This window comes from Salmo salar, chromosome 22, assembly GCF_965601325.2.
Source record: "Salmo salar chromosome 22, fSalSal1, whole genome shotgun sequence".
NCBI lineage: Eukaryota > Metazoa > Chordata > Actinopteri > Salmoniformes > Salmonidae > Salmo > Salmo salar.
This window is the reverse complement of record NC_138312.1, coordinates 27,255,129-27,279,699: the sequence shown is the minus strand read 5'-3', so window position 1 is coordinate 27,279,699 and position 24,571 is coordinate 27,255,129. Positions and strand designations below refer to the sequence as shown.

Genomic DNA, 24,571 nt, shown 5'->3' with positions numbered 1-24,571 from the left:
GGGTGCCAGGAAAATAACCTCTCACTCAACGTCAACAAAACAAAGGAGCTGATTGTGGACTTCAGGAAACAGCAGAGGGAGCACGCCCCTATCCACATCGACAGGACCGCAGTGGAGAAGGTGGAAAGCTTCAAGTTCCTCGGCGTACACATCACGGACAATCTGAAATGGTCCACCCACACAGACAGTGTGGTGAAGAAGGCGCAACAGAGCCTCTTCAACCTCAGGAGGCTGAAGAAATTTGGCTTGGCCCCTAAAACCCTCACAAACTTTTACAGATGAGAGCATCCTGTCGGACTGTATCACCGCCTGGTATGGCAACCACCCTCTGGAGAGCCCTGCGGTTGCAGGCGGTGCGGTCTGCCCAACGCATCTCCGGAGGCAAACTACCTGCCCACCAGGACACCTACAGCACCCGATGTCACAGGAAGGCCAAAAAGATCATCAAGGACATCAACCACCCGAGCCACGGCCTGTTCACCCCTCTATCATCCAGAAGGCAAGGTCAGTTCAGGTGCATCAAAGCTGGGACCAAGAGACTGAAAAACAGCTTCTATCTCAAGGCCATCAGACTGTTAAATAGCCATCACTAGGCGGCTTCCACCCGGTTACGCAACCCTGTACCTTAGAGTCTGCTGCCCTATATACATAGACATGGAATCACTGGCCACTTTAATAATGGAACACTAGTCACTTTAATGATGTTTACACACTGCTTTACTCATCTCGTATGTACATTATATACTGTACTCTATTCTACTGTATTTTAGTCAATGCCACTACGACATTGCTCAATGTAATATTTATATATTTCTTAATTCCATTCTTTTACTTTTAGATGTGTGTGTGTATTGTTGTGAATAGATACTACTGCACTGCTAGGAACACAAACATTTTACTACAACCGCAATAACATTTACTAAACATGTGCATGTGACCAATAACATTTGATTTGATTTGAAATAGGCAGGGCAAAACCGTTTTGGGGATTTCTGGTATATCATCTAAATAAATTAATCACAGCAGTTTTTACCTGATTAAGTACATTTGTAGAAAACAGCTAGATACATTTTGAAGTGTTGCATTTTGATTCATGTGGTAAGTGTAATATGGTAAGTTAATCACTTCCATGGATATCACGCTGAAATCAATAGAACAGGGGGCAAATGTTTGGGGTGTAACTCTGTTTAAAACTATTCAAAGGCCTCACGGAAACTTGGAATAACCTGATTTTGGGAGGCTGACAACACGGAAAAGGGAACAAACCACTTTTTCTGTTAGTTAACTTCAGTGAATCACGATGTGGCATAGGATATTGACAGTGACAACAGTTGGCTGCTATTTACTTTAAGTGATAGTTTGACTGTCAAATCCATGTATTGGTATGTGGCCAACAACTTTTTTATAGAAGGACCGCCCAAAAATGTTTGTGCCATTTAAGTTAGAAAAGTCCTGTGCACCCCAGAGCGTGTTACAAAATCAACAGTACAAAACCAAAGATATTGATCTGTTTCAACCAATCGATCTTATGTCATCGTGATGACTATACACATATACTAACATCACAAATCTGAAGTCAAAAGGATGTGCAAGCTTGCGTAAGGTAGTAACACAAACTGTCCACATTAGGGAAATTATCCCAACATAAAGGGTTTAAAAATGCTCTCAAACTGCATTTAACTGCACGTTCTACACCAGAGCCTCCATAGCCTGTGTGGCATCCTGAACGTGCGGCATCCTGAACGTCCCTACTCTAAACACACTGCAGACACCCTCAGCAAAGCACTGAACATTAAGACCACCATCTGCAAAGCATCAAACCATACAAATGGAAGTAAAGAGACAACCAGCTCAGGAAAAAACATCCCTAGAGCCCCAGTACGGGAGAACAATGTCTAGATTATCTTCACTCCAAGGACCAGCCATGGTTAAGGAGCAGTACAGCCTCTGCATCCGTGCTTTCCTGCATTCTCTAGGCCAGCAGCTACAGTAGGCCAGTTCAGTGAGGGCCAAATGTGTATCAGAGTTGGAGAGGTAGGGAAAACAAATTCCCATGCTTTTTCATAGTTCAATTTTGTCATAAAAATGCCTCAAACTGCACCAAAATGTTTTCCATCAGTGAAAGACAGCAAATTACACAGACACGCGCACACGCACACGCACACACACACACACACACACACACACACACACACACACACACACACACACACACACACACACACGCGGTATTTATAATATTTTAAAAAAAAATCACATTTATTTAACCAGGTAGGCTAGTTGAGAACAAGTTCTCATTTACAACTGCGACCTGGCCAAGATAAAGCAAAGCAGTTTGACACATATAACAACACAGAGTTACACATGGAATAAACAAACATACAGTCAATAATACAGTAGAAAAATCTATATACAGTGTGTGCAAATGAGGTAGGATAAGGGAGGTAAGGCAATAAATAGGCCATGGTGGCGAAGTAATTACAATATAGCAATTAAACAATGGAATGGTAGATATGCAGAAGATGAGTGTGCAAGTAGAGATACTGGGGTGCAAAGGAACAAGATAAATAAATAAATACAGTATGGGGATGAGGTAGTTGGATGGGCTATTTACAGATGGGCTATGTACAGGTGCAGTGATCTGTGAGCTGCTCTGACAGCTGGTGTTTAAAGTTAGTGAGGGTGATATGTGTCTCCAGCTTCAGTGATTTTTGCAGTTCGTTCCAGTCATTGGCAGCAGAGAACTGGAAGGAAAGACGACCAAAGGAGGAATTGGCTTTGGGGGTGACCAGTGAGATATACCTGCAGGAGCGCGTGCTACGAGTGGGTGCTACTATGGTGACCAGTGAGCCGAGATAATGCTGGGCTTTACCTAGCAGAGACTTGTAGATAACCTGAGCCAGTGGGTTTGGCGACGAGTATGAAGCGAGGGCCAACCAACGAGAGCGTACAGGTCACAGTGGTGGGTAGTATATGAGGCTTTGGTGACAAAACGGATGGCACTGTGATAGACTGCATCCAATTTGTTGAGTAGAGTGTTGGAGGCTATTTTGTAAATGACATCGCCGAAGTCAAGGATCGGTAGGATGGTCAGTTTTACGAGGGTATGTTTGGCAGCATGAGTGAAGGAGGCTTTGTTGCGAAATAGGAAGCCGATTCTAGATTTAATTTTGGATTGGAGATGCTTAATGTGAGTCTGTAAGGAGAGTTTACAGTCTAACCAGACACCTAGGTATTTGTAGTTGTACACATATTCTAATGAGAGAGAGAGAGAGAGAGAGAGAGAGAGAGAGAGAGAGAGAGAGAGAGAGAGAGAGAGAGAGAGAGAGAGAGAGAGAGATACAATTGGTGGTATTTAGAATGGGAGAGAGAGAGAGAGAGTTCTATCAACATTCGCATACATTTGCAGGTATGTAGTGATAGAGGGGGATAAGCTGGGGAATAGCAGGATAGCAGGTCTTGAACCAGAAATCATGCAGTTACCTGTACAGGGCAAACACATTACCTCCTGCACCATAAGACCTCTGGGTAGATGCACAGAGAGAAAAAATACATGTTGGGCAGAGCACAGCACTGCTGCTGATGAAGCTAGACCAAATAAGAAGTCAGAACCACTCTCAACACACAAACACACATCCCTGTGGTACCAACTCAGGTAGCAGAACTCAATGGGCCCTGTGTGTGTGTGTGTGTGTGTGTGTGTGTGTGTGTGTGTGTGTGTGTGTGTGTGTGTGTGTGTGTGTGTGTGTGTGTGTGTGTGTGTGTGTGTGTGTGTGTGTGTGTGTGTGTGTGTGTGTGTGTGTGTGTGTGTTCTCCTCTTCTGATACGGGTCCAGTGCTGGTCTGGTATTCTGGGAGGGTGTAGGGGGCAGGTAAGTGATGAAAGCAGGTCCTTGTTACCCTCTGTGGCAGTGAAGCCAGTCCTCATTCCCCACTCTCATCCCCACCTCTTCCTCACCCACCTAAACTCATACCCATCCTCCCAAATCAACCCACCCCCTTCGTGCCCCTTTCTAGGTGGTTAAGGGCAACCTGGAGCTGGTGGTTAGGGAGAACCGCATGTTGAGGACAACACACTCGGTGAAGACTGAAACTAAACACAAAACAACTTAATTACCTTAAATAATATGACTCACTATCATATTATGGCCTACTTTAGGAGTTCCACATTTTTGGGGCCCGCGACCCGTTTCTGATGTCAAAACATTTTGTAATCAAAGTGATGTAAATAAAGGCCAATGTTTACTTTTTTAATTGGGACTATGACAGTATTTTACAAATCAGTCTGAAAGTACTTTTGACAGTATTTCACTCTGGACTGAAATGCATCCGAAAAGGTATTTGGAAGTACAGAAGATCGTCAGGCAATCATTTTGTATGATATTCGGTGTAGAAAAGAACATCATCATTGATGATGTTCTTTTAGCCCCAGTCTGATTTAGTGTCTGGTCCTGTCCTCTCTGTTCCAATGAGTCCGACGCAGCGTGAGGAAAACAGAACACACATGAGTCTTTTTCTTCGTGACCAACTTTTTATTTCGTTATTTTTTTCTCAGTTCCTACGAGTCTTATCTTTCAGTGATGGGGTCATAATATTGTGTAGCTTAACCGTTCAAAAGATAGAGCCACATTTGTAGGAAGAAAACAGAAACCGCTCTGTTTATTCCAACCACATCTAGCAGCTACCTGAGGTTACTGATGTAATCCCGGTTCTATGAACCAAGCACAACTTGTATTCGATTTTTGATTCTCACTCGTGACCCCATTTTCAAATCAGGCGACCCCACATAGGGTCGTGACCCCATTTTCAAATCAGGCGACCCCACATAGGGTCGTGACCCATAGTTTGGGTCTACTTACATTTCTGATGATTAGTCAGAAAGCTTCGGAGGTGTGTGGTGTGGTGTGGTGTGTGTGTGTGTGCTTGTGCATGTGTGTGGTAGACAGACACACATGCATCCACATGTTCGTATGTAATTGTGTTCTTCTAAAATCTAGATCCTAATGTTCTGGGTCGAGACTTGCCCTGTAGAAGTCTCCTCCCACCACAGAGGATTTTTGTGGCGGGTTCCCATGGCAACAAACCACTTGACATCCCATTTCACTTCCCTAACTCCTAACCACACCTCCCTCTATCTTAAACAGCTCTGTACTCTTACCAGGACTTCCTGGAGACTTTGGATGCAAATAGAGATGAAACAAATAAAGACAATTCTAGCCAATGAAAACATAGAATCTTTCACACACAGACACCCACCCACCTCCTCCCTCACGCCTGTCAATCAATCTCACCATGACCAATCAGGCTCTTTGTCACGCTGCAGAAGACAACGAGAACCGCCATTCCCAAAATTCCCAGGTGACCTATTCCTGGGTTTGGAATTCCAGGCTCTCAGGCCTGTCCCTTATATCACCCATAATGCAGCAGCTCACAACTCGTGTGCACAGTATTCTTACTGTTGGTTTGACAGTGAGCTTAGTTAGGTGTCCTGGAAGGAAGAGAGAATCTTCAATATCACCTAGTGTACAGACTGTCTCTATGTCTACTCCACTGGGAGCATAAACACATTGCTTAGGGCAACACACACACACACACACACACACACACACACACACACCCAACCATCCCCCTTTCAGGCTTAATGAGGATCACATGAGTGAAGAAGCATGGACAAGCCTTCTCTCTCACTACTAAACACACACACGTAATTTAGCAGTCACTAAAATCTCTTATCCAGAGCGATTTACAGTAGGGAGTACATACATTTTCATACTGGTCCCCCATGGGAATCGAATCCACAACCCTGGCATTGCAAGTGCCATGCTCTACCAAGTGAGCCACACAGGACTGTGTAATACAAACCTACACACATACAGTATACACACACCAGTCCCTTTCAACACAACCACCAGACCCTCACTCTGACAGGGATTATTCTCTCTGTCTTCTTGTGATTGTATGCATCTCTTTCTCGCTTCTCTTTTTCTCTCTCGCTCTCCCTCTCTCTCTTTCTCTCTCTCACATCAATGAATGCATGCCATATACACACACATGCACATGCATACACGCACACAACCACACTCTCACATGCCGCTCATCTCCCTGCCTTAGTTAAGCTCACACACAACCACACTCCAAACCATAGCAGAGGCCTTTCAACATCCAGACAATCACTGTTGATGGTAATCACGTCCCCCATCCACTTAGACTGGCATGTTCCAACTCATCACACACACACAATCACAAACACACAGGCAAACATTGCACGTGCATGTACTAATACACAAATTGACAATGCATCTCAGTTATCTGATGTGGCGTCCTCTTCTCTTTCAGACTCCAAGGAAGGATACATGTTTATAGTATTTGAATAGAGCCTCCTTATTTCCTGCTCTGTCCTTATGTACAGGATGGCACTTTTCAAAGAAGCTTAGCATCGTGCAGTGACATTACCTTCCCTTAGACATGGAGTACTGTCAATGACACTACAGTTCACTCACCTGTGGTGGGTGTGGGGGTTGGACTGGTGGTGGGAACTGGGATGTCCGTGGGGGGGTTGGGGTGCAGAGTGGGGGGACGTGGGTCCCCATCATCAGGGGGCTCAGGTGAGCTGACAGGAGGGCTCCTCTCCACATCCATGGGCATGGCTCACTGGGGCTGGGGGAACAGGAGTCAAGCCTGAGACAGAGAAATGGAGATATAGTCAGAAAACCTACATCCACTCTCAGATGGCACGTTTTCTCTCTAGTGTTACAAGACAAAAACACTAGATCATGCTCAGTACACCAATCATAGATCATACTCAGTACACCAATCATAGATCATGCTCAGTACACCAATCATAGATCATGCTCAGTACACCAATCATAGATCATGCTCAGTACACCAATCATAGATCATGCTCAGTACACCAATCATAGATCATGCTCAGTACACCAATCATAGATCATACTCAGTACACCAATCATAGATCATGCTCAGTACACCAATCATAGATCATGCTCAGTACACCAATCATAGATCATACTCAGTACAGCAATCATAGATCATGCTCAGTACACCAATCATAGATCATGCTCAGTACACCAATCATAGATCATGCTCAGTACACCAATCATAGATCATGCTCAGTACACCAATCATAGATCATGCTCAGTACACCAATCATAGATCATGCTCAGTACACCAATCAGCAGAGCACCCTCAGCATGGAAACAGAAAAAGGAGAGAAAATCTACCAAACAAACAAAAAATCTAACTATCATACAGTGTTTGTACTGAGTATTTACATCTCATAAATTACCCTTTCTTCAGAATGTTGAAAATGTTTCAGAATCCTAACAGTGTATAAAGTTCAGAAGTTGGCCAACTTCGAGGGATTCGAGAGTGCCAGCTCAGCTGCATGTTCGTGACCACCTCTGTGGGACAGCTGTGCCTCCACACCCTCACACTCCTCATGCAACACACGCAAGGCCTCTGTCACAGCTCAATATATAGCACAGCCAGTCAGTCATTCACATTTCATGTATTGTACTCATGTGACACGAATCTCCACTTCTCCTTTCTCATGAGTCACGACTATCTGGACTCATTCTAGAACTTTCTTGGCCATAATTGATTTCGCCATGGTCAACAAAATTCTATCTATTCAATGGGCTTCTGCACTTTTAGTAATCTGAAATGGCTTTACAGTTACAATAGCATATTATCTCAATTGCATCTGAAATATGTGCATCCTACAAAGGTGATATGATAATAACATCGAAATGTTATCAAACTTTTAATGACTTGAGCTATTTTAAAACATTGAAATATGTTAGAAAACTTTATGAAGTTGACAAAGTCCTCAAGTTTATACAGCTGTGTTAAGCTGAAGGCATCTTCACATTATGTTTACCTAACGAGTCCATGCATGCTCACCCTAAGCCAGCCCGACTCAACCCTGTGGGTCCTGTTCAAACTCGATTTATAATAAAGAAAAAGGCAAGGAGTTGGACAACAACTCCCAAATCCACTTACTTAGTGTTGGCTGGGAGTGGGACACAGGTCGCTCGGTGTTCGCTAATTCATTATCTGACCCCTTACCCAGGTAGACTCTCTCCTCTCACTCCAGTGATCTTCACTCCACTTCTGCTCTCCTCTTATCTAACTTTCGCGTCTCGAAGACACCACAACTCTTCTTCTCGTCTCCATAAAGTCCTTCATGGAATAGTTTTAGCGCATTTCTCGATGCAAAAGTGGATTTAGGACTTTGTCCGATAAGTTCTTCTCTCCTTTCAAAGCGAACCCCTTCGGCGACACTAGTTCAGTCTGTGCCGTTTCTCCGCCTGTCAGTGCAGCGCAGATGTAAATTCGAGCTCTAAGGGCAGTCCCCAGAACAGTCTTTGTCTCGGGTGCAACTTTCCGAGCGCTTACAGAGGTTTGACAGTTACAGCTCGGCTCTTTACGAAGTCCCCAAAGACGTTTTTAAACTTTCCAAACTCCCGATTTATCATCTGTTGCAGAAAATTCAGCTTTGAAACTTTGGATATCATCAGCCATGTCCATACTTCACTCAACACTCTCTTTCTCACCTTCCCTCTCTCTCTCCTCTCAAACGCTTGTCTGGAGACAGCTCCAGTCTGTTAGACAGGAAACTTCAGTCGGCACTGATTACTGCGCTTCCTCCAGGCACAAACTCCTAACCTAGAACCAGAGACGGGATCCCAGATTATTTCAGATGCGCTACATATTATTATGCATGCCTCAGTATGACAATTAAGATTACGATATCAATGTTTATTACCGTAGTAGAATAATATGGGCCTACCAGCCCAATAAACAATAATCAGATATTGTAACTGTGAAATTGCTGGACAATGTAATACATGATGATGATGTATCACCACATTTTTTACAATAATCATAATTCATCTTAATAATTGTAAATAATTTATCCGAATTGGCTAGCCTAGGCCTACTTTGTGCATGTCTGGTCCTCTCACTTTAACAAATGGTTCATGTTAAAAGTGCGTTTAGGTAGGCTACACAAACAATTAATTGTGTATAGCCTCCGCAACTCGTGTCGTTATCGTGTATCAAACCGTTGAAACGCCCCGTTCAGGCCAGTCGCGCTGCCTCATCCCAGCGCAAGGCGCACCTGGCCTGGTAGCGAAACTGATGAGAGTCGTTGGTGTGATTGACGTGTGAAGGACTGGCGGGGGCGCGAAGTAAATTGCCGCGGTAAATCATCTTTAAGCGCTTTCAAACAAAATAGTGTGCATTTTTCAGAGCGAGAGGCTTGAAGTTCAACAACACACGCATGCCAAATCATATTCAATTTGTTTCCCAAATAAATCACCCGGTTACTGGATCCTGACACGAGGTCAACTGTAGCCCATTTCTCTTATAAAGATGTTTAGGGTGCACAGGTGTCATTTAATCAATACATCAGTCAGATTATATTCTTAACACATTTTACCCATTTGAAGCAGCTGAAAACAAAGCAAGCTCTGTAGGGAAAAAACACTGAGAACACTAAATATAAATGCTTTGGGGTGGCTCTTTTAAAAACAAACTCCCATGATCCTACTAGGTTTTGTAGGCCATACTCTGAAAGACCATGACTAACGTAATGACAGGGTCTGCACAGTGCACACTTAACTGCTCTGGCACAAACCATTATTATAGTAACACTGTTTGAGACCTGACAAATGTATGTCCAGGTCCACACTGCTTTATTAGCCTACAATAAGGTGTGTAGTGGAGAGCTGCAGTTAGCAGTTCACCAAGTCTCGAATAAGACTGCTAAACAAGATTGCTAAATAGCTAACCCAGACTACCCGCCTTGACCCTTTTTTTCACGAACTCTCTTGCAGTGACTCTATGCTCACACACTCGACACACATACACTAAGTGTATTAGGAAAACCTTCCTAATAATGAGTTGCACCTATATTACCCTCAGAACAGCCTCATTTTGTTGGGGGCATGGACTACAAGGTGTTGAAAGCATTCCATAGGAATGCTGGCCCATGTTGAATCCAATGCTTCCCACAGTTGTGTCAAGTTGGCTGGATGTCCTCTGGGTGGTGGACCATTCTTGATACACACAGGAAACTGTTGAGTGTGAAAAACACAGCAGCATTGCAGTTCTTGACACACTCAAACCGGTGCGCCTGGCACCTACTACCATACCCCATTCAAAGGCACTTCAATCTTTTGTCTTGCCCATTCACCCTCTGAATGGCACACATACACAATCCATGTCTCAATTGTCTCAAGGCTTAAAAATCATTTTTTAACCTGTCTCCTCCCCTTCATCTACACTGATTGGAGTGGATTTAACAGGTGACATCAATAACAGATCATAGCTTTCACCTGGATTATCCTGGTCAGTCTATGTCATAGAAAAAACGGATGTTTCTTATGGTTTGTACTCTCAGTGTATATATAAACTCAGCGAAAAAAGAAACGTCCTCTCACTGTCAACTGCGTTTACTTTCAGCAAACTTAACATGTGTAAATATTTGTATGAACATAACAAGATTCAACAACTGAGACATAAACTGAACAAATTCCACAGACATGTGACTTACAGAAATGGAATAATGTGTCCCTGAACAAAGGGGTGGTCAAAATCAAAAGTAACAGTCAGTATTTGGTGTGGCCACCAGCTGCATTAAGTACTGCAGTGCATCTCCTCCTCATGGACTGCACCAGATTTGCCAGTTCTTGCTGTGAGATGTTACCCCACTCTTCCACCAAGGCACCTGCAAGTTCGCAGATATTTTTGGGGGGAATGGCCCTAGCCCTCACCCTCCGATCCAACAGGTCCCAGACGTGCTCAATGGGATTGAGATCCGGGCTCTTCGCTGGCCGTGGCAGAACACTTACATTCCTGTCTTGCAGGAAATCGCGCACAGAACGAGCAGTATGGCTGGTGGCATTGTCATGCTGGAGGGTCATGTCAGGATGAGCCTGCAGGAAGAGTACCACATGAGGGAGGATGATGTCTTCCCTGTAATGCACAGCGTTGAGATTGCCTGCAATGACAACAAGCTCAGTCCGATGATGCTGTGACACACCGCCCCAGACCATGATGGACCCTCCACCTCCAAATCGATTCCGCTCCAGAGTACAGGCCTCGGTGTAACGCTCATTCCTTCGACGATAAACGCGAATCCGACCATCACCCCTGGTGAGGCAAAACCGCGACTCGTCAGTGAAGAGCACTTTTTACCAGTCCTGTCTGGTCCAGCAACGGTGGGTTTGTGCCCATAGGCGACGTTGTTGCCGGTGATGTCTGGTGAGGACCTGCCTTACAACAGGCCTACAAGCCATCAATCCAGCCTCTCAGCCTATTGCGGACAGTCTGAGCACTGCTGGAGGGATTGTGCATTCCTGGTGTAACTCGGGCAGTTGTTGTTGCCATCCTGTACCTGTCCCGCAGGTGTGATGTTCGGATGTACCGATCCTGGGCAGGTGTTGTTACACGTGGTCTGCTACTGCGAGGACGATCAGCTGTCCGTCCTGTCTCCCTGTAGTGCTGTCTTAAGCATCTCGCAGTAAGGACATTGCAATTTATTGCCCTGGCCACATCTGCAGTCCTCATGCCTCCTTGCAGCATGCCTAAGGCACGTTCATGCAGATGAGCAGGGACCCTGGGCATCTTTCTTTTGGTGTTTTTCTGAGTCAGTAGAAAGGCCTCTTTAGTGTCCTAAGTTTTCATAACTGTGACCTTAATTGCCTACTGTCTATAAGCTGTTAGTGTCTAAACGACCGTTACACAGGTGCATGTTCATCAATTGTTTATGGTTCATTGAACCAGCATGGGAAACAGTGTTTAAAACCTTTACAATGAAGATCTGTGAAGTTATTTGAATTTTTACGAATTATCTTTGAAAGACAGGGTCCTGAAAAAGGGACGTTTCTTTTTTTGCTGAGTTTATATACATGTACACTCTGACACCCCAACACACACACACACACACACACACACACACACACACACACACACACACACACACACACACACACACACACACACACACACACACACACACATACAAATGTAACACGCACACACATGCATACTGATGCAACAGACATTCATACTCACACACACTCACTTTCACACTCACCACATACACTGCTGCTACTGTCTATTATCTATCCTGTTTCCTATTCACTTTACCCCTACCTATATGTACATACTGTAGCCACCTTAATTACCTCGTACCCCTGAATATCGATTCGGTACTGTTACTCCCTATATATAGCCATGTTATTTTTACTCATTATTCTTGTTCGTTATTCACTGTGTATTTATTCCTCATGCATTGTTGGAAAAGGATCCGTAATTAAGCATTTCACTGTTAGTCTACACCTGCCATTTATGAAGCATGTGACAAATAACATTTGATTTGATTCTACTATATTATTACACTTCTCTCTGCTCTGCACCTCATGAGTGGGAACAGGAGTTTTTCCTTAAAGCATGACCTGACCAGGTTAAACTCCTGCCCCTACATATAACTCCCTCCCAGAATTTTCCCTGGTCAAGTCACATGGTCAGGAAATTCTCTTGCCCTACTCCTGATGTGTTGTCATCGGCAGCTCAATATGCCAGCTCATCATCTGACAGCCAGCCAAATATGGCACTGGCCCTAAACATTCCACACCTCTGTCTGCCCGCTCCTCTCAAATCACCTTCCAATGGATGAAACATGAAACACAGCCCAGAAAGCTGCTATACTGGGTCAAACAGGCACAGCATGCAAAACAGGATACAAATATTTTGTACAAATATTGTACAAATTGTACAATACAATACTACTTGTACAAATATTTTAACCCCGTATGTTCAAATTCTGGGCTGGCCCCATGTCCAGGCAACCAATAAACTGTTGTCTACTGTACTGTACTACCCTTGGGAACTCTTTCCCATACATTGAAGAGTGCAGATTTATCCTAATGCGTATACAGGTAACTGCCAAAATAAAGGAAACCCTTGAAGTAAATAAGGGATACAAAGTGTATTGAAAGCAGGTGCTTCCACACAGGTGTGGTTCCTGAGTTAATTAAGCAATTGACATCTCACCATGCTTATGATCATGTATAAATACGCCCAGTTGCCTATTATTATTGCTAACATGGCTAGAAGAGATCTCAATGTCTTTGAAAGAGGGGTCTTAAAGGAGCATAGGGGGTTTAAAGGATGTGTGTCTCAGTCATCAGATTCCAGCCCAGTTGAACACTTATGGGAGATTCTGGAGCGATGTCTGAGACAGCGTTTTCCACCACCATCAACAAAACACCAAATGATGGAATTTCTTGTGGAAGAATGGTGTTCCATCCCTCCAATAAAGTTCTAGACACTTGTAGAATCAATGCCAAGGCGCATTGAAGCTGTTCTGGCAGCTCGTGGTGGCCTAAATCCTTATTAAGACACTTTATGTTGGTGTTTCCTTTATTTTGGCAGTTACCTCTAGTTGGGTCTACACAACATATGGTGGGTACTGTTTACTCAGCTCTACTTTAGACAACATAAGGTATGTAAAGGTCTGGCAAACATATGTTTTAGGGTGAGGTATTGCTCTAAAGACTGAGGATTTCCACCGTGAAAGCCAGTTTGTCTCATCTAGTGGCTGACGCCTGGAGTGGGTCTTATTTATTTAGTACCACAGACAATACAGGAAAATACAACACAACATACACAGAACAACACAACACAGTACAACACACTGACTCTAGCAAGAAGAGAAAGAATAGAGAGAGAGGGAAAGAGGGGAATGGAGAATGGGGAATTATAGGAGGAGAGGGAGGGAAGGAAGGGAAAGGGACAAGGGAGGGAGAGAGAAAGAGAAAGAAAGAGAGTGGTCAGGTTGAAAGTGGGAATTTGGGAGAGCTAGAAGCGTTGGCAATGACTGTGTGTGTGTATGTAAGACGTAGACCACCGCTATGTGCTTTAGATATCTGCAGGGAGGTTTTTCTGGGTATTATTTTAAACTTTTGACGTTGATTGTTTTCAGTGGGTTCGAACGGTCTGGCGTAGCTGGGAAGAGGGAGGAGAGGAGAGGGAGGAGAAAATGTGGTTTCAATCACCCACAAAGATGCTTTTGTTCTGCAGCTGGGGCCCTCTCTCTCAATGAGCCCTCAGGAGCCTGCAGACTGGAGTGCTGCTCTCATCACAGGCCTTATTACACTGAAGATGACTGCACTTACAGTTACAGTATGGCTCTGGACGGGGACAGTTACAGTATGGGTGGCTGCTACAGTATGGCTCTGGACGGGGACAGTTACAGTATGGGTGGCTGCTACAGTATGGCTCTGGACGGGGACAGTTACAGTATGGGTGGCTGCTACAGTATGGCTCTGGACGGGGGCAGTTACAGTATGGGTGGCTGCTACAGTATGGCTCTGGACGGGGACAGTTACAACTATTGGCAAACTGTGTGACATTTGGGTGACATAGAGTGACATTTTGATAGCACAAAAAGGCTTCTTAAATTATCTTAATACCAATTGTACGTGGATGGAACACAGACCTGTGTGTGTATTAGTATGCACATAAATGTAAACACTGTATATATGAGTATTTAAATCATTGTGTCATTTGTATATTTTATTGGTTCGCATGCACACACAGGCAGAGAGAGGTCTCTGTACAGGATGAGCGTGACTCAGAGGGTCTGTCTGAACCTGTGTTTCAGCGTTCCTCTCAGAGCTACAGCTAAGAGCTAGGCTAGGCTCAGAGCTGCCTGGGAGGCTTTAGCCTCTTCCTCAAACACGCACGCCTGCACACACTCACATATATGCCTACCACACACACCACACACAAGCCAATACGATTGCATAAATACATGCACGAATGTGTATGATCATATACACATGCACACCAGTGACACACATACGCACAAATTCACAAACGTAGAGTATGCACACAGACACACAAACCTCTCTCACACAAAAGAACCCAGGTTGAGCTTGTACAGTATTTCTCTCCAGATGAGGAAGACATACAGTAGTTTAATATAAATGAGTAACACGTATACGCCAAACTCTAGTGTAGCAAGCCAAGAATAATGTCTCTGTGTGTTGCACCTGGGTCGTTCCATATCATTTCAGCAAGCCATGACACCCACCATCTCAGATTGTTCTGAAATGGTTTCTGCAGTTAGAAACATATAAGATTAGCATTGCTGCAACATTATTTTGTTGAAATATAATTTGATCTCCGAGATATGAATTGATTGCACCCAAATTGGGCATTTTACTTTACAGGATTCATATAATATTCAATAAATATAGTACCCAACATCTGATTTGGACTAAACTTGTTTGTACCAATGGGAAAGACATGAGGAATCCCCTGAAAATAGTCAAAAGCCACCCACAGACCCATGTTCTCAATGTTCTATTTAAAAAATATATTTTTTACTAAATCTTTATTTAACTAGGCAAGAACAAATTAAGAACAAATTCTTGTTTACAATGATGGCCTACCCCGGCCAAACCCGGACGATGCTGGGCCAATTGTGCGCCTTGATATAGCCTGGATTCGAACCAGGGACTGTAGTGACGCCTCTTGCACTTAGATGCAGTGCCTTTGACCGCTGCATAACTCGGGAGCATGTTATGTATGTACAGTATGTAATGTATGTACAGTATGTAATGTATGTAGAGTATGTAATGTATATACAGTATGTAATGTATGTAGAGTATGTAATGTATGTACAGTATGTAATGTATGTAGAGTATGTAATGTATATACAGTATGTAATGTATGTACAGTATGTAATGTATGTAGAGTATGTAATGTATGTAGAGTATGTAATGTATATACAGTATGTAATGTATGTAGAGTATGTAATGTATATACAGTATGTAATGTATGTACAGTATGTAATGTATGTAGAGTATGTAATGTATATACAGTATGTAATGTATGTAGAGTATGTAATGTATGTAGAGTATGTAATGTATGTACAGTATGTAATGTATGTAGAGTATGTAATGTATATACAGTATGTAATGTATGTAGAGTATGTAATGTATGTAGAGTATGTAATGTATGTACAGTATGTAATGTATGTAGAGTATGTAATGTATGTAGAGTATGTAATGTATGTAGAGTATGTAATGTATGTACAGTATGTAATGTATGTAGAGTATGTAATGTATGTAGAGTATGTAATGTATGTACAGTATGTAATGTATTTCCAGTGAATCTGGTGATGGTTATTTTCCCCTCTTCAGAGAAATTAATAATTGAAGTTGTTAGGTTTATGTCCCATTATTCATCCTGATATTACCAAGCTCTGACCACTAGATGGTGCTGTTCCTGCTATTTGGTGTCTTACTCATTGGTGGAAAACATTTGATGCAAATCAGATGTTGGGTACTATATACAGTTCCTTCGGAAAGTATTCCACATTTGTTACATTACAGCCTTATTCTTAAATGGATTAAATAGTTTTGTTCCACATCAATCTACACACAATAGGCCATAATGACAAAGCAAAAACAGGTTTTCAGAAATGTTTGCTAATTTATATTTAAAAAATAAACTGAAATATGACATTTACTTAAGTATTCAGACCCTTTACTCAGTACTTTGTTGAAGCACTGAGTAAACATTTCAGAACAATCAGAGATTGTTGTGCTTTTTAAGGTGGAACGACCCACCTGCACCTTGGCTCACATTGTGTACTGTACAGAGGTTCTGTTTAGTATGCACATGGTGGTAAAGTGTGTGTGTGTTTGTATGTGTGTGTAAGTGTGCGTTTTTAGTATGCGTATGGCGGGGTCTCTTCCAAACCAAATGTCATAGGGATTTAAGCGTCAAGAACAAATTTCCTCCCTTGTGACTAACAGAGCAGTTCACAAAAAGCACCAGATTAAATAAAGTTTAAACTTTCCAAAAACACTCAACGGTTTTAAATCTTTTCCCTGTGGCAACAGATCCACAGTGGAATGCTGAGGTTTAAAGATACGCTTTAGGGCATGTTTCAAACCCTGTGGAGAGGGAGAGGGGGAGAGAGATGGAGAAACTGAAAGAGGGGGAAGGCAGTGGAAGAAGGATGGAGAGAGGTAGGGAAGAAGAGAGGAAGAAAAGAGTAGGAAGAGAAGAGGAGAGAGAGATTGAGAAAGAGAAAAGGGAATGGAACCTGATCTCTCTCAGCTGGGCTGGAATAACACACCTCCACCCAGTGGCAATCTGAGTCTGACAGGGGTGAGGGAGTCCTGACACACACGCACACCCACGCAGACACACACAGATGCGCACACACACACGCGCACACACACGCATGCAAGCACGCACACAGTATTTTGTCAGTGTATCTGGGGTGCGAGGAGCTTTTGACTAACACAGCATCTTTGGATCCACAATGAAACATTGTGACTAAAAGGAACCAGCTACTATGTTTTAAAGTTCGTCCTTGGACTTATGAGACCACATTTCATTGTTAAAATGTCCAGTGGGTTGTCAAATTGAAATGTTATGTTTTTTTATATGGATTTGATGTGATCTTTAAAATACAGTAGTATTATGTGTTCATGACAATTTTCCAACACGGACAATAAAGTTAATTTGAGTTTATCTCTCAACATTATATTCGCAGCGAAAATTCCAAAAATGAATGGTAGACTTTAATCCTCGTTTGGGGGAAAGTGTTCCACAGGAATAACTTTGTAAAATGTAATTATAAAGATTATTTATTCACCAAATTATGTAAGAAATTTCAACATATTACTTTCATATGAATGTTTTATTCAAACGTTGAGTTACTGCTGGCCAAGCTATGTTAGCTCATCGGATGTGATGGCTAGCCAGCAGGCAATCTCGTCTTCGTTTTCAGCTGTTTAGGGATGAACAACCAAACAAAGTAATCATAAAATCAACAGTGTCAATTGTGAATACCCAGACAGTTATTTAATCCTGAATTGGTGAACTTGCTAGCCAGCTAATGACAAATGTAGCAAAATTGCACATTAACAAAGGTAGTTGTGGTTCTCAGTAACTTGAACCAGCACTGAAATTTGAACGGTGAGGTTCATTTCTCCGCCCCTTGGCTTTTTGTTTCTGCTCTGTTCTCCTCAGGTGGAAGTACATCCCATCCCATCACCCAAACAGATGTAAAAAACATGGGAACCTCCCATCCACTAGGAAAATCCCCCTATCCCAGGAGTTTAGTCAGTTTATTCAGCAGTGTGCAACATCACTATGTGAGAAGTAGATTCACATACAGTGCATTCAGAAAGTATTCAGACCACTTGACTTTTGACATTTTGTTACGTTACAGCCTTATTCTAAAATGGATTAAATTGTTTTTCCCTTCAACAATCTATACACAATACCCCATAATGACAAAGCAAAAAAACTTTTAGAAACCCCCCCAGAAATACAGCATTTACATAAGTATTCAGACCCTTTACTCAGTACTTTGTTGAAGCACCTTTGGCAGCATTTACAGCCTCGCGTCTTCTTGGGTATGACGCTCAAGCTTTAGCACACCTCTATTCTTCTCTGCAGATCCTCTCCTGCTCTGATGGGGAGTGTCGATGCACAGCTATTTTCAGGTCTCTCCAGAGATGTTCAATTGGGTTCAAGTCCGGGCTCTGCCTCAAGGACATTCAGAGACTTGTCCCGTATCCACTCCTGCGTTGTCTTGGCTGTGTGCTTAGGGTCATTGTCCTGTTGGAAGGAGAACTTTTGTCCCAGTCTGAGGTCCTGAGCTCTCTGGAGCAGATTTTCATCAAGAATCTCTGTGTACTTTGCTGCTTTCATCATTCCCTCAATCCTGACTAGTCTCCTAGTCCCTGCCGCTGAAAAACAACCCCACAGCATGATGCTGCCACCACCATGCTTCACCGTAGGGATGGTGCCAGGTGTCCTCCAAATATGATGCTTGGCATTCAGGCCAAAGTGTTAAATCTTGGTTTCATCAGACCAGAGAATTTTGTTTCTCATGGTCTGAGTCCTTTAGGTGCCTTTTGGCAAACACCAAGTGGGCTGTCATGTGGCTTTTAGTGAGGAGTGGCTTCCATCTGGCCACTCTACCGCAAAGGCCTGATTGGTGGAGTGCTGCAGAGATGGTTGTCCTTCTGGAAGGTTCTCCCATCTCCACAGAGGAACTCTGGAGCTCTGTCAAAGTGACCATCAGGTTCTTGGTCACATCCCTGATCAAGGCCCTTCTTCCCCGATTGCTCAGTGTGGCCGGGTGGCCAGCTCTAGGAGGAGTCTTGATTGTTCCAAACTTCTTCAATTTAAGAATGATGGAGGCCACTATGTTCTTGAGAACCTTCAACGCTGCAGAAATGTTTTGCTACCCTTCCGCAGATCTGTGCCTCGACACAACCCTGTCTCGGAGCTCTACAAACAATTAGTTCGGCCTGACATGCTCTGACATGCACTGCCAACTGTGGGACCTTATATATTCAGGTGTGTGCCTTTCCAAATCATGTCCAATCAATAGAATTTATCACAGGTGGACCCCAATCAAGTTGTAGAAACATCTCAAGGATAATCAATAGAAAAAAAGATGCACCTGAGCTCAATTGAGTCTCATAGCAAAGGGTGTGAATACTTATGTAAATAAGGTATCTGTTTTTTATTTTTAATACATTTGCAAACATTTCTCAGAACCTGTTTTCGCTTTGTCATTATGGGGTATTGTTTATAGATTGATGAATATTTGTATTTATTTAATCCATTTTAGAATAAGGTTGTAACATTACAAAATGTGGAAAAGGTCAACGGGTCTGAATACTTTCCAAATGCACTGTATGTTATTGTCTATCATGCAGAATTGACTGCTCATTGTAACATATGAAACTCATTCTAAAATACAGACATGAGGGATTTCTGCCCTAGTGTACTGCACTGTGTGCACGTTTTTATTCCTGCCCAGCACTATTGTTCAACTATTCAAGGTCTACAATTTAGACCACAATTAGTTGAATGAGGTGTTAGTGAAGGGCTGGAACAAAAACCTGTAAACTCCTGTCCTGTGTATAAAAAGCCTGTGGCTGTCATGACAATTTCCCTCATGTACTGAACAAGCTTTTGTATGTTAGTTTCTTTGATGGCCCTCACTTGGGGATGCTGAAATGTTTATTCTATTCTACTGCGCCATTTACTTGTTCGTAGTCTTTTCTTTTATTATTTCTTATTATTGTTGCATTGTTGAGAAGGACCATGTGTATCCTGTACATACGACTAATAAAACGTGACTTATTTTGTACAATGGACTGTGTTCTAAGCATTCATGCACAGATAAAGGAAAACCAATATTTATAAAAACTGGCAAGTGTTTGTCTCCCCACGGTACTGGGTTTGAGGCTAGGGCATCTGGGGTCTGCAGTTCAACAGTAATCCCCTGCAAGGAGAGAGAAAGGCAATAATATTACAATGGCGTATTCATCTATTTTCAAATATTCCTGTTTGATATTGCTGCATATAATTAAATTGCACATGTTCTTGTTTATAATATGCAAGTGTTTTGTATCCAGTGCATTTAGTTTACATTCGGATGAAGTAGTCTAGGCCTTCTAATATAGTTATATTGCATCTCACCTATCAATATTAGTTATGAATGCATAAGGTGAATAAAAACCAAGCGGTGTCATTTAATAATATGCATGGGCGTGTTATAGTTTATGAATTCATCACAACAAAATAACAGAAGTCCCAATGCAATGCAGTATTAGTTTCACAGTGAAACATCACTCTTCTGGCTATTTAGTATACAAAATAGCTTATTTCGCTGTTTCAAAATGTTTTAGCTTTTGCCTCTGTACAATGCATGAAAGATTATCTGTCATACGTCCACAACGATGTAGCAGCACACCAAGCATTTCTGAGAGAACGGAAACCACGAACAATTATTCTGAACGGTGTCAGCTTAATTCATCAATGGGTACTGAGGAAATCGATTCTGTTACGTGTTCACTTGTTATTTGTGTTAAATTTCCATTCTGGGATAGTTGTTCACTGAATTGCTAGCACGTTGCTCACTCTGCTACATTGGCTGTAAACAGAAGTAGCTAGCTAGGAAAAAAGCTAGCTTTGTTGACGCAGGCTGTGTGATGATGCACTTTACTGTTTAGGAAAGTGCATCATCACAGAATCAAAATTAGCGATGGGCATTCCGGCTCTTTTAAGTGAGCAGGCTCGTTCGGATCAGCTCATCAAAAAGAGCCGGCTCTTTTGGCTCCCAAACGGCTATTTAAAAAAATATGTTTTACATTTTTTCAAGTCAAACAGTTTGCGATAGTTTGACTATGATTGGTGTTAAAACAATTCTAATTAAATTATTAAATGAAATCATACTTTACCTAACCACAATGTACTTAAAAATGCATAGTTTTTTATGAAAAAGAATGCTATTAAACATTTGCATTTAAAGTATAACTTTTTAATGTACAGTTGAAGTCGGAAGTTTACATACACTTAGGTTGGAGTTATTAAAACTCGTTTTTCAACCACTCCACAAATTTCTTGTTAACAAGCGATAGTTTTGGCAAGTCGGTTAGGACATCTACTTTGTGCATGACACAAGTCATTTTTCCAACAATTGTTGACAGACAGATTATTTCACTTATAATTCACTGTATCACAATTCCAGTGGGTCAGAAGTTTACATACACTAAGTTGACTGTGCCTTTAAACAGCTTGGAAAATTCCAGAAAATGATGTCATGGCTTTAGAAGCTTCTGATAGGCTAATTGACATCATTTGAGTCAAGTGGAGGTGTACCTGTGGATGTATTTCAAGGCATACCTTCAAACTCAGTGCCTCATCATGGGAAAATCAAAAGAAATCAGACAAAACCTCAGACAAAAAATTGTGGACCTCCACAAGTCTGGTTCATCCTTGGGAGCAATGTCCAAACGCCTGAAGGTACCACGTTCATCTGTACAAACAATAGTACGCAAGTATAAACACCATGGGACCACGCAGCCGTCATACCGCTCATGAAGGACACACATTCTTTCTCCTAAAGATGAACATACTTTGGTGTGAAAAGTGCAAATCAATCCCAGAACAACAGCAAAGGACCTTGTGAAGATGCTGGAGGAAACATGTACAAAAGTATCTATATCCACAGTAAAACGAGTCCTACAGTGGGGGAAAAAAGCATTTGATCCCCTGCTGATTTTGTCCGTTTGCCCACTGACAAAGAAAGGATCAGTCTATAATTTTAATGGTAGGTTTATTTGAACAGTGAGAGACAGAATAAAAACAAAAATATCCAGAAAAACGCATGTCAAAAATGTTATAAATTGATTTGCATTGTAATGAGGGAAATAAGTATTGCAAGCCGAAGAACACCATCCCAACCGTGAAGCACCCTGGGTGGCAGCATCATGTTGTGGGGGTGCTTTGCTGCAGGAGGGACTGGTGCACTTCACAAAATAGATGGCATCATGAGGTAGGGAAGCAAAATGGCTTAAGGACAACAAAGTCAAGGTATTGGAGTGGCCATCACAAAGCCCTGACCTCAATCCTATAGAAAATTTGTGGGCAGAACTGAAAAAGTGTGTGTGAGCAAGGAGGCCTACAAACCTGACTCAGTTACAGCAGCTCTGTCAGGAGGAATTGGCCAAAATTCACCCAACTTATTGTGGGAAGCTTGTGGAAGGCTACCCAAAACGTTTGATCCAAGTTAATCAATTTATAGGCAATTCTACCAAATACTAATTGAGTATATGTAAACTTCTGACCCATTGGGAATGTGATGAAAGAAGTAAAATCTGAAAAAAATCATTCTCTCAACTATCATTCTGACATTTCACATTCTTAAAATAAAGTGGTGATCCTAACTGACCTAAAACAGGGAATTTGTACTAGGATTAAATGTCAGGAATTGTGAAAAACTGAGTTGAAATGTATTTGGCTAAGGTGTATGTAAACTTCTGACTGCAACTGTATATAAACAAAGTGCATATAAATCTAACCATTCAAAACGAATACAATCTGAACAGCGTAATAGAATAATGCACCATATCAAAGAAAAATAAATAACATTTAGCAAAACTGCAGCATCCCACAAATTGAAATAAATGTAAAAAAGAAGGATGCTATTACACATGTGCATTTAAAGTATAACTTTTTTAATGTATATAAACAAAGTGCATATAAATATAACAATTCAAAACAAATACAATCTGAACAACATAATAATAGAATATTGCACCATATCAAAGATAAATAAATAACAATGTGCAAAACTGCAGCATCCCACATAAAACATTCAACTGGTCCCTCTCTTCTCTCTTCTTTATTGCCATGTTATAACCAGCAGCACACAGCAATGCTGACCATATTTTGCTTTTATGAGAGATTTGTATTCAGAAATACAAGCTGCCTCACTTTCGAGGGGCTGATGCGGTTTCTTCTCTCAGTAATTATTTGTCCTGTTTTCGAGAAGACCCTCTCAGAGGATACGGATGTGGCCACTATGCAGTCTCCCTGTCATGACTTTAGTAAGCCCTGGGTAGACAGAGGCCTTGTTCTTCCACCAGCTCAGAGGGCTCCTCCAAATAGGATCGGACCTCCGTTATGGCATCTGCTGAGGGATTTCTTCGTGCTGCATCCCCAGTTGCTCTCTCGTCAAACAGCATCCAAACAGCAGACATTTGTGGCGCTACTGCTGGTGCTTCTGCTCCATCTGATCCCTCTTCTTCCTGTTGCCCTGGTGCCTGAGCCAGCTGACTGCTGGGGATGTCCCTCCCTGCTGCTGAGGTTATTCTTTGAAGAGGCTCATCAATCGCTCGGGCATCACTGAAGGCTAACTTCTTAAACTTGGGGTTCAAGTGCAGCGGTTTCTGATAGCACGCGATTATATTCCATTCTGTGGAACTTTCTGTCCATTGATGAACATAGGGTGTCCATCAACTCTGTCACATGTCCTGTGGTTACATTTGCTTTTCTCTGGCAGCTGGCTGTGATTCGCTGCAGACCCTTACACAGGAGTATCATTTTTGAGGCTGTCATGTCACTGAAAAGAGAGAACAGTAACTTATTAGTTCAGGTTCATGTTTTGTCTACTGATACTACATTCTCATCTACTGCTCACATACATATATAATACTGGATTAAATAACGATGTAGTAATAACTGCTTACTATACCTCTCTCCACTGATCTCCACAGTGACCTGCTCAAAGGGTTTCAGGACTCTGCAGACCTCCTCCACCACCTCCCATTCCTCTTGGGTCAGAGCATCAACAGGTGCATTGACAATGGCCAGGGTAGAGATGATAGCATCCTTTGACTCAAGAAACCGCTTCAACATATAAAATGTTGAATTCCACCTTGTAGTGGAGTCTTGTTTAGGCCTCAGCTCAGGTATTCCCATCTGGCATTGTGTAGACTTTAGTTTTTCAGCACCTACTGTGCTCCTGTGGAAGTATTCCACAGCTGCTTTCACTTTGTCCACAGTGGGCTTCATCACCTTCAGAGCATCTCTAACAATCAGGTTGATTGTGTGGGCAAGAAATGGATGATGGGTCCATTTAAAAATGTTAATGGCTTTGGTTATGTTAGCTGCATTGTCGCTAACACAACAGACCACTTTTCCATCTA

At 42.3% G+C, this 24,571-nt stretch overlaps 1 protein-coding gene across 2 annotated transcripts in view; it reads right to left on the bottom strand.

Moving 5' to 3' along the window:
* mdfi (MyoD family inhibitor) overlaps positions 1-8,635 on the bottom strand; it is a 40,579-nt gene extending 31,944 nt beyond the window's left edge. Inside the window, exons 1-2 of one of the 2 annotated variants that reach the window (XM_014166829.3) lie at positions 8,019-8,635; positions 6,500-6,677 (exon numbers count right to left, since the gene is read on the bottom strand). In XM_014166829.3, the coding sequence (XP_014022304.1) occupies positions 6,500-6,644 (145 nt within the window). In that variant the 5' untranslated portion in view covers positions 6,645-6,677; positions 8,019-8,635. The remainder of the gene's footprint in view (positions 1-6,499; positions 6,678-8,018) is intronic. The other variant, XM_014166830.3, reaches the window with a different exon arrangement.
* Positions 8,636-24,571: the final 15,936 nt, after the last annotated feature.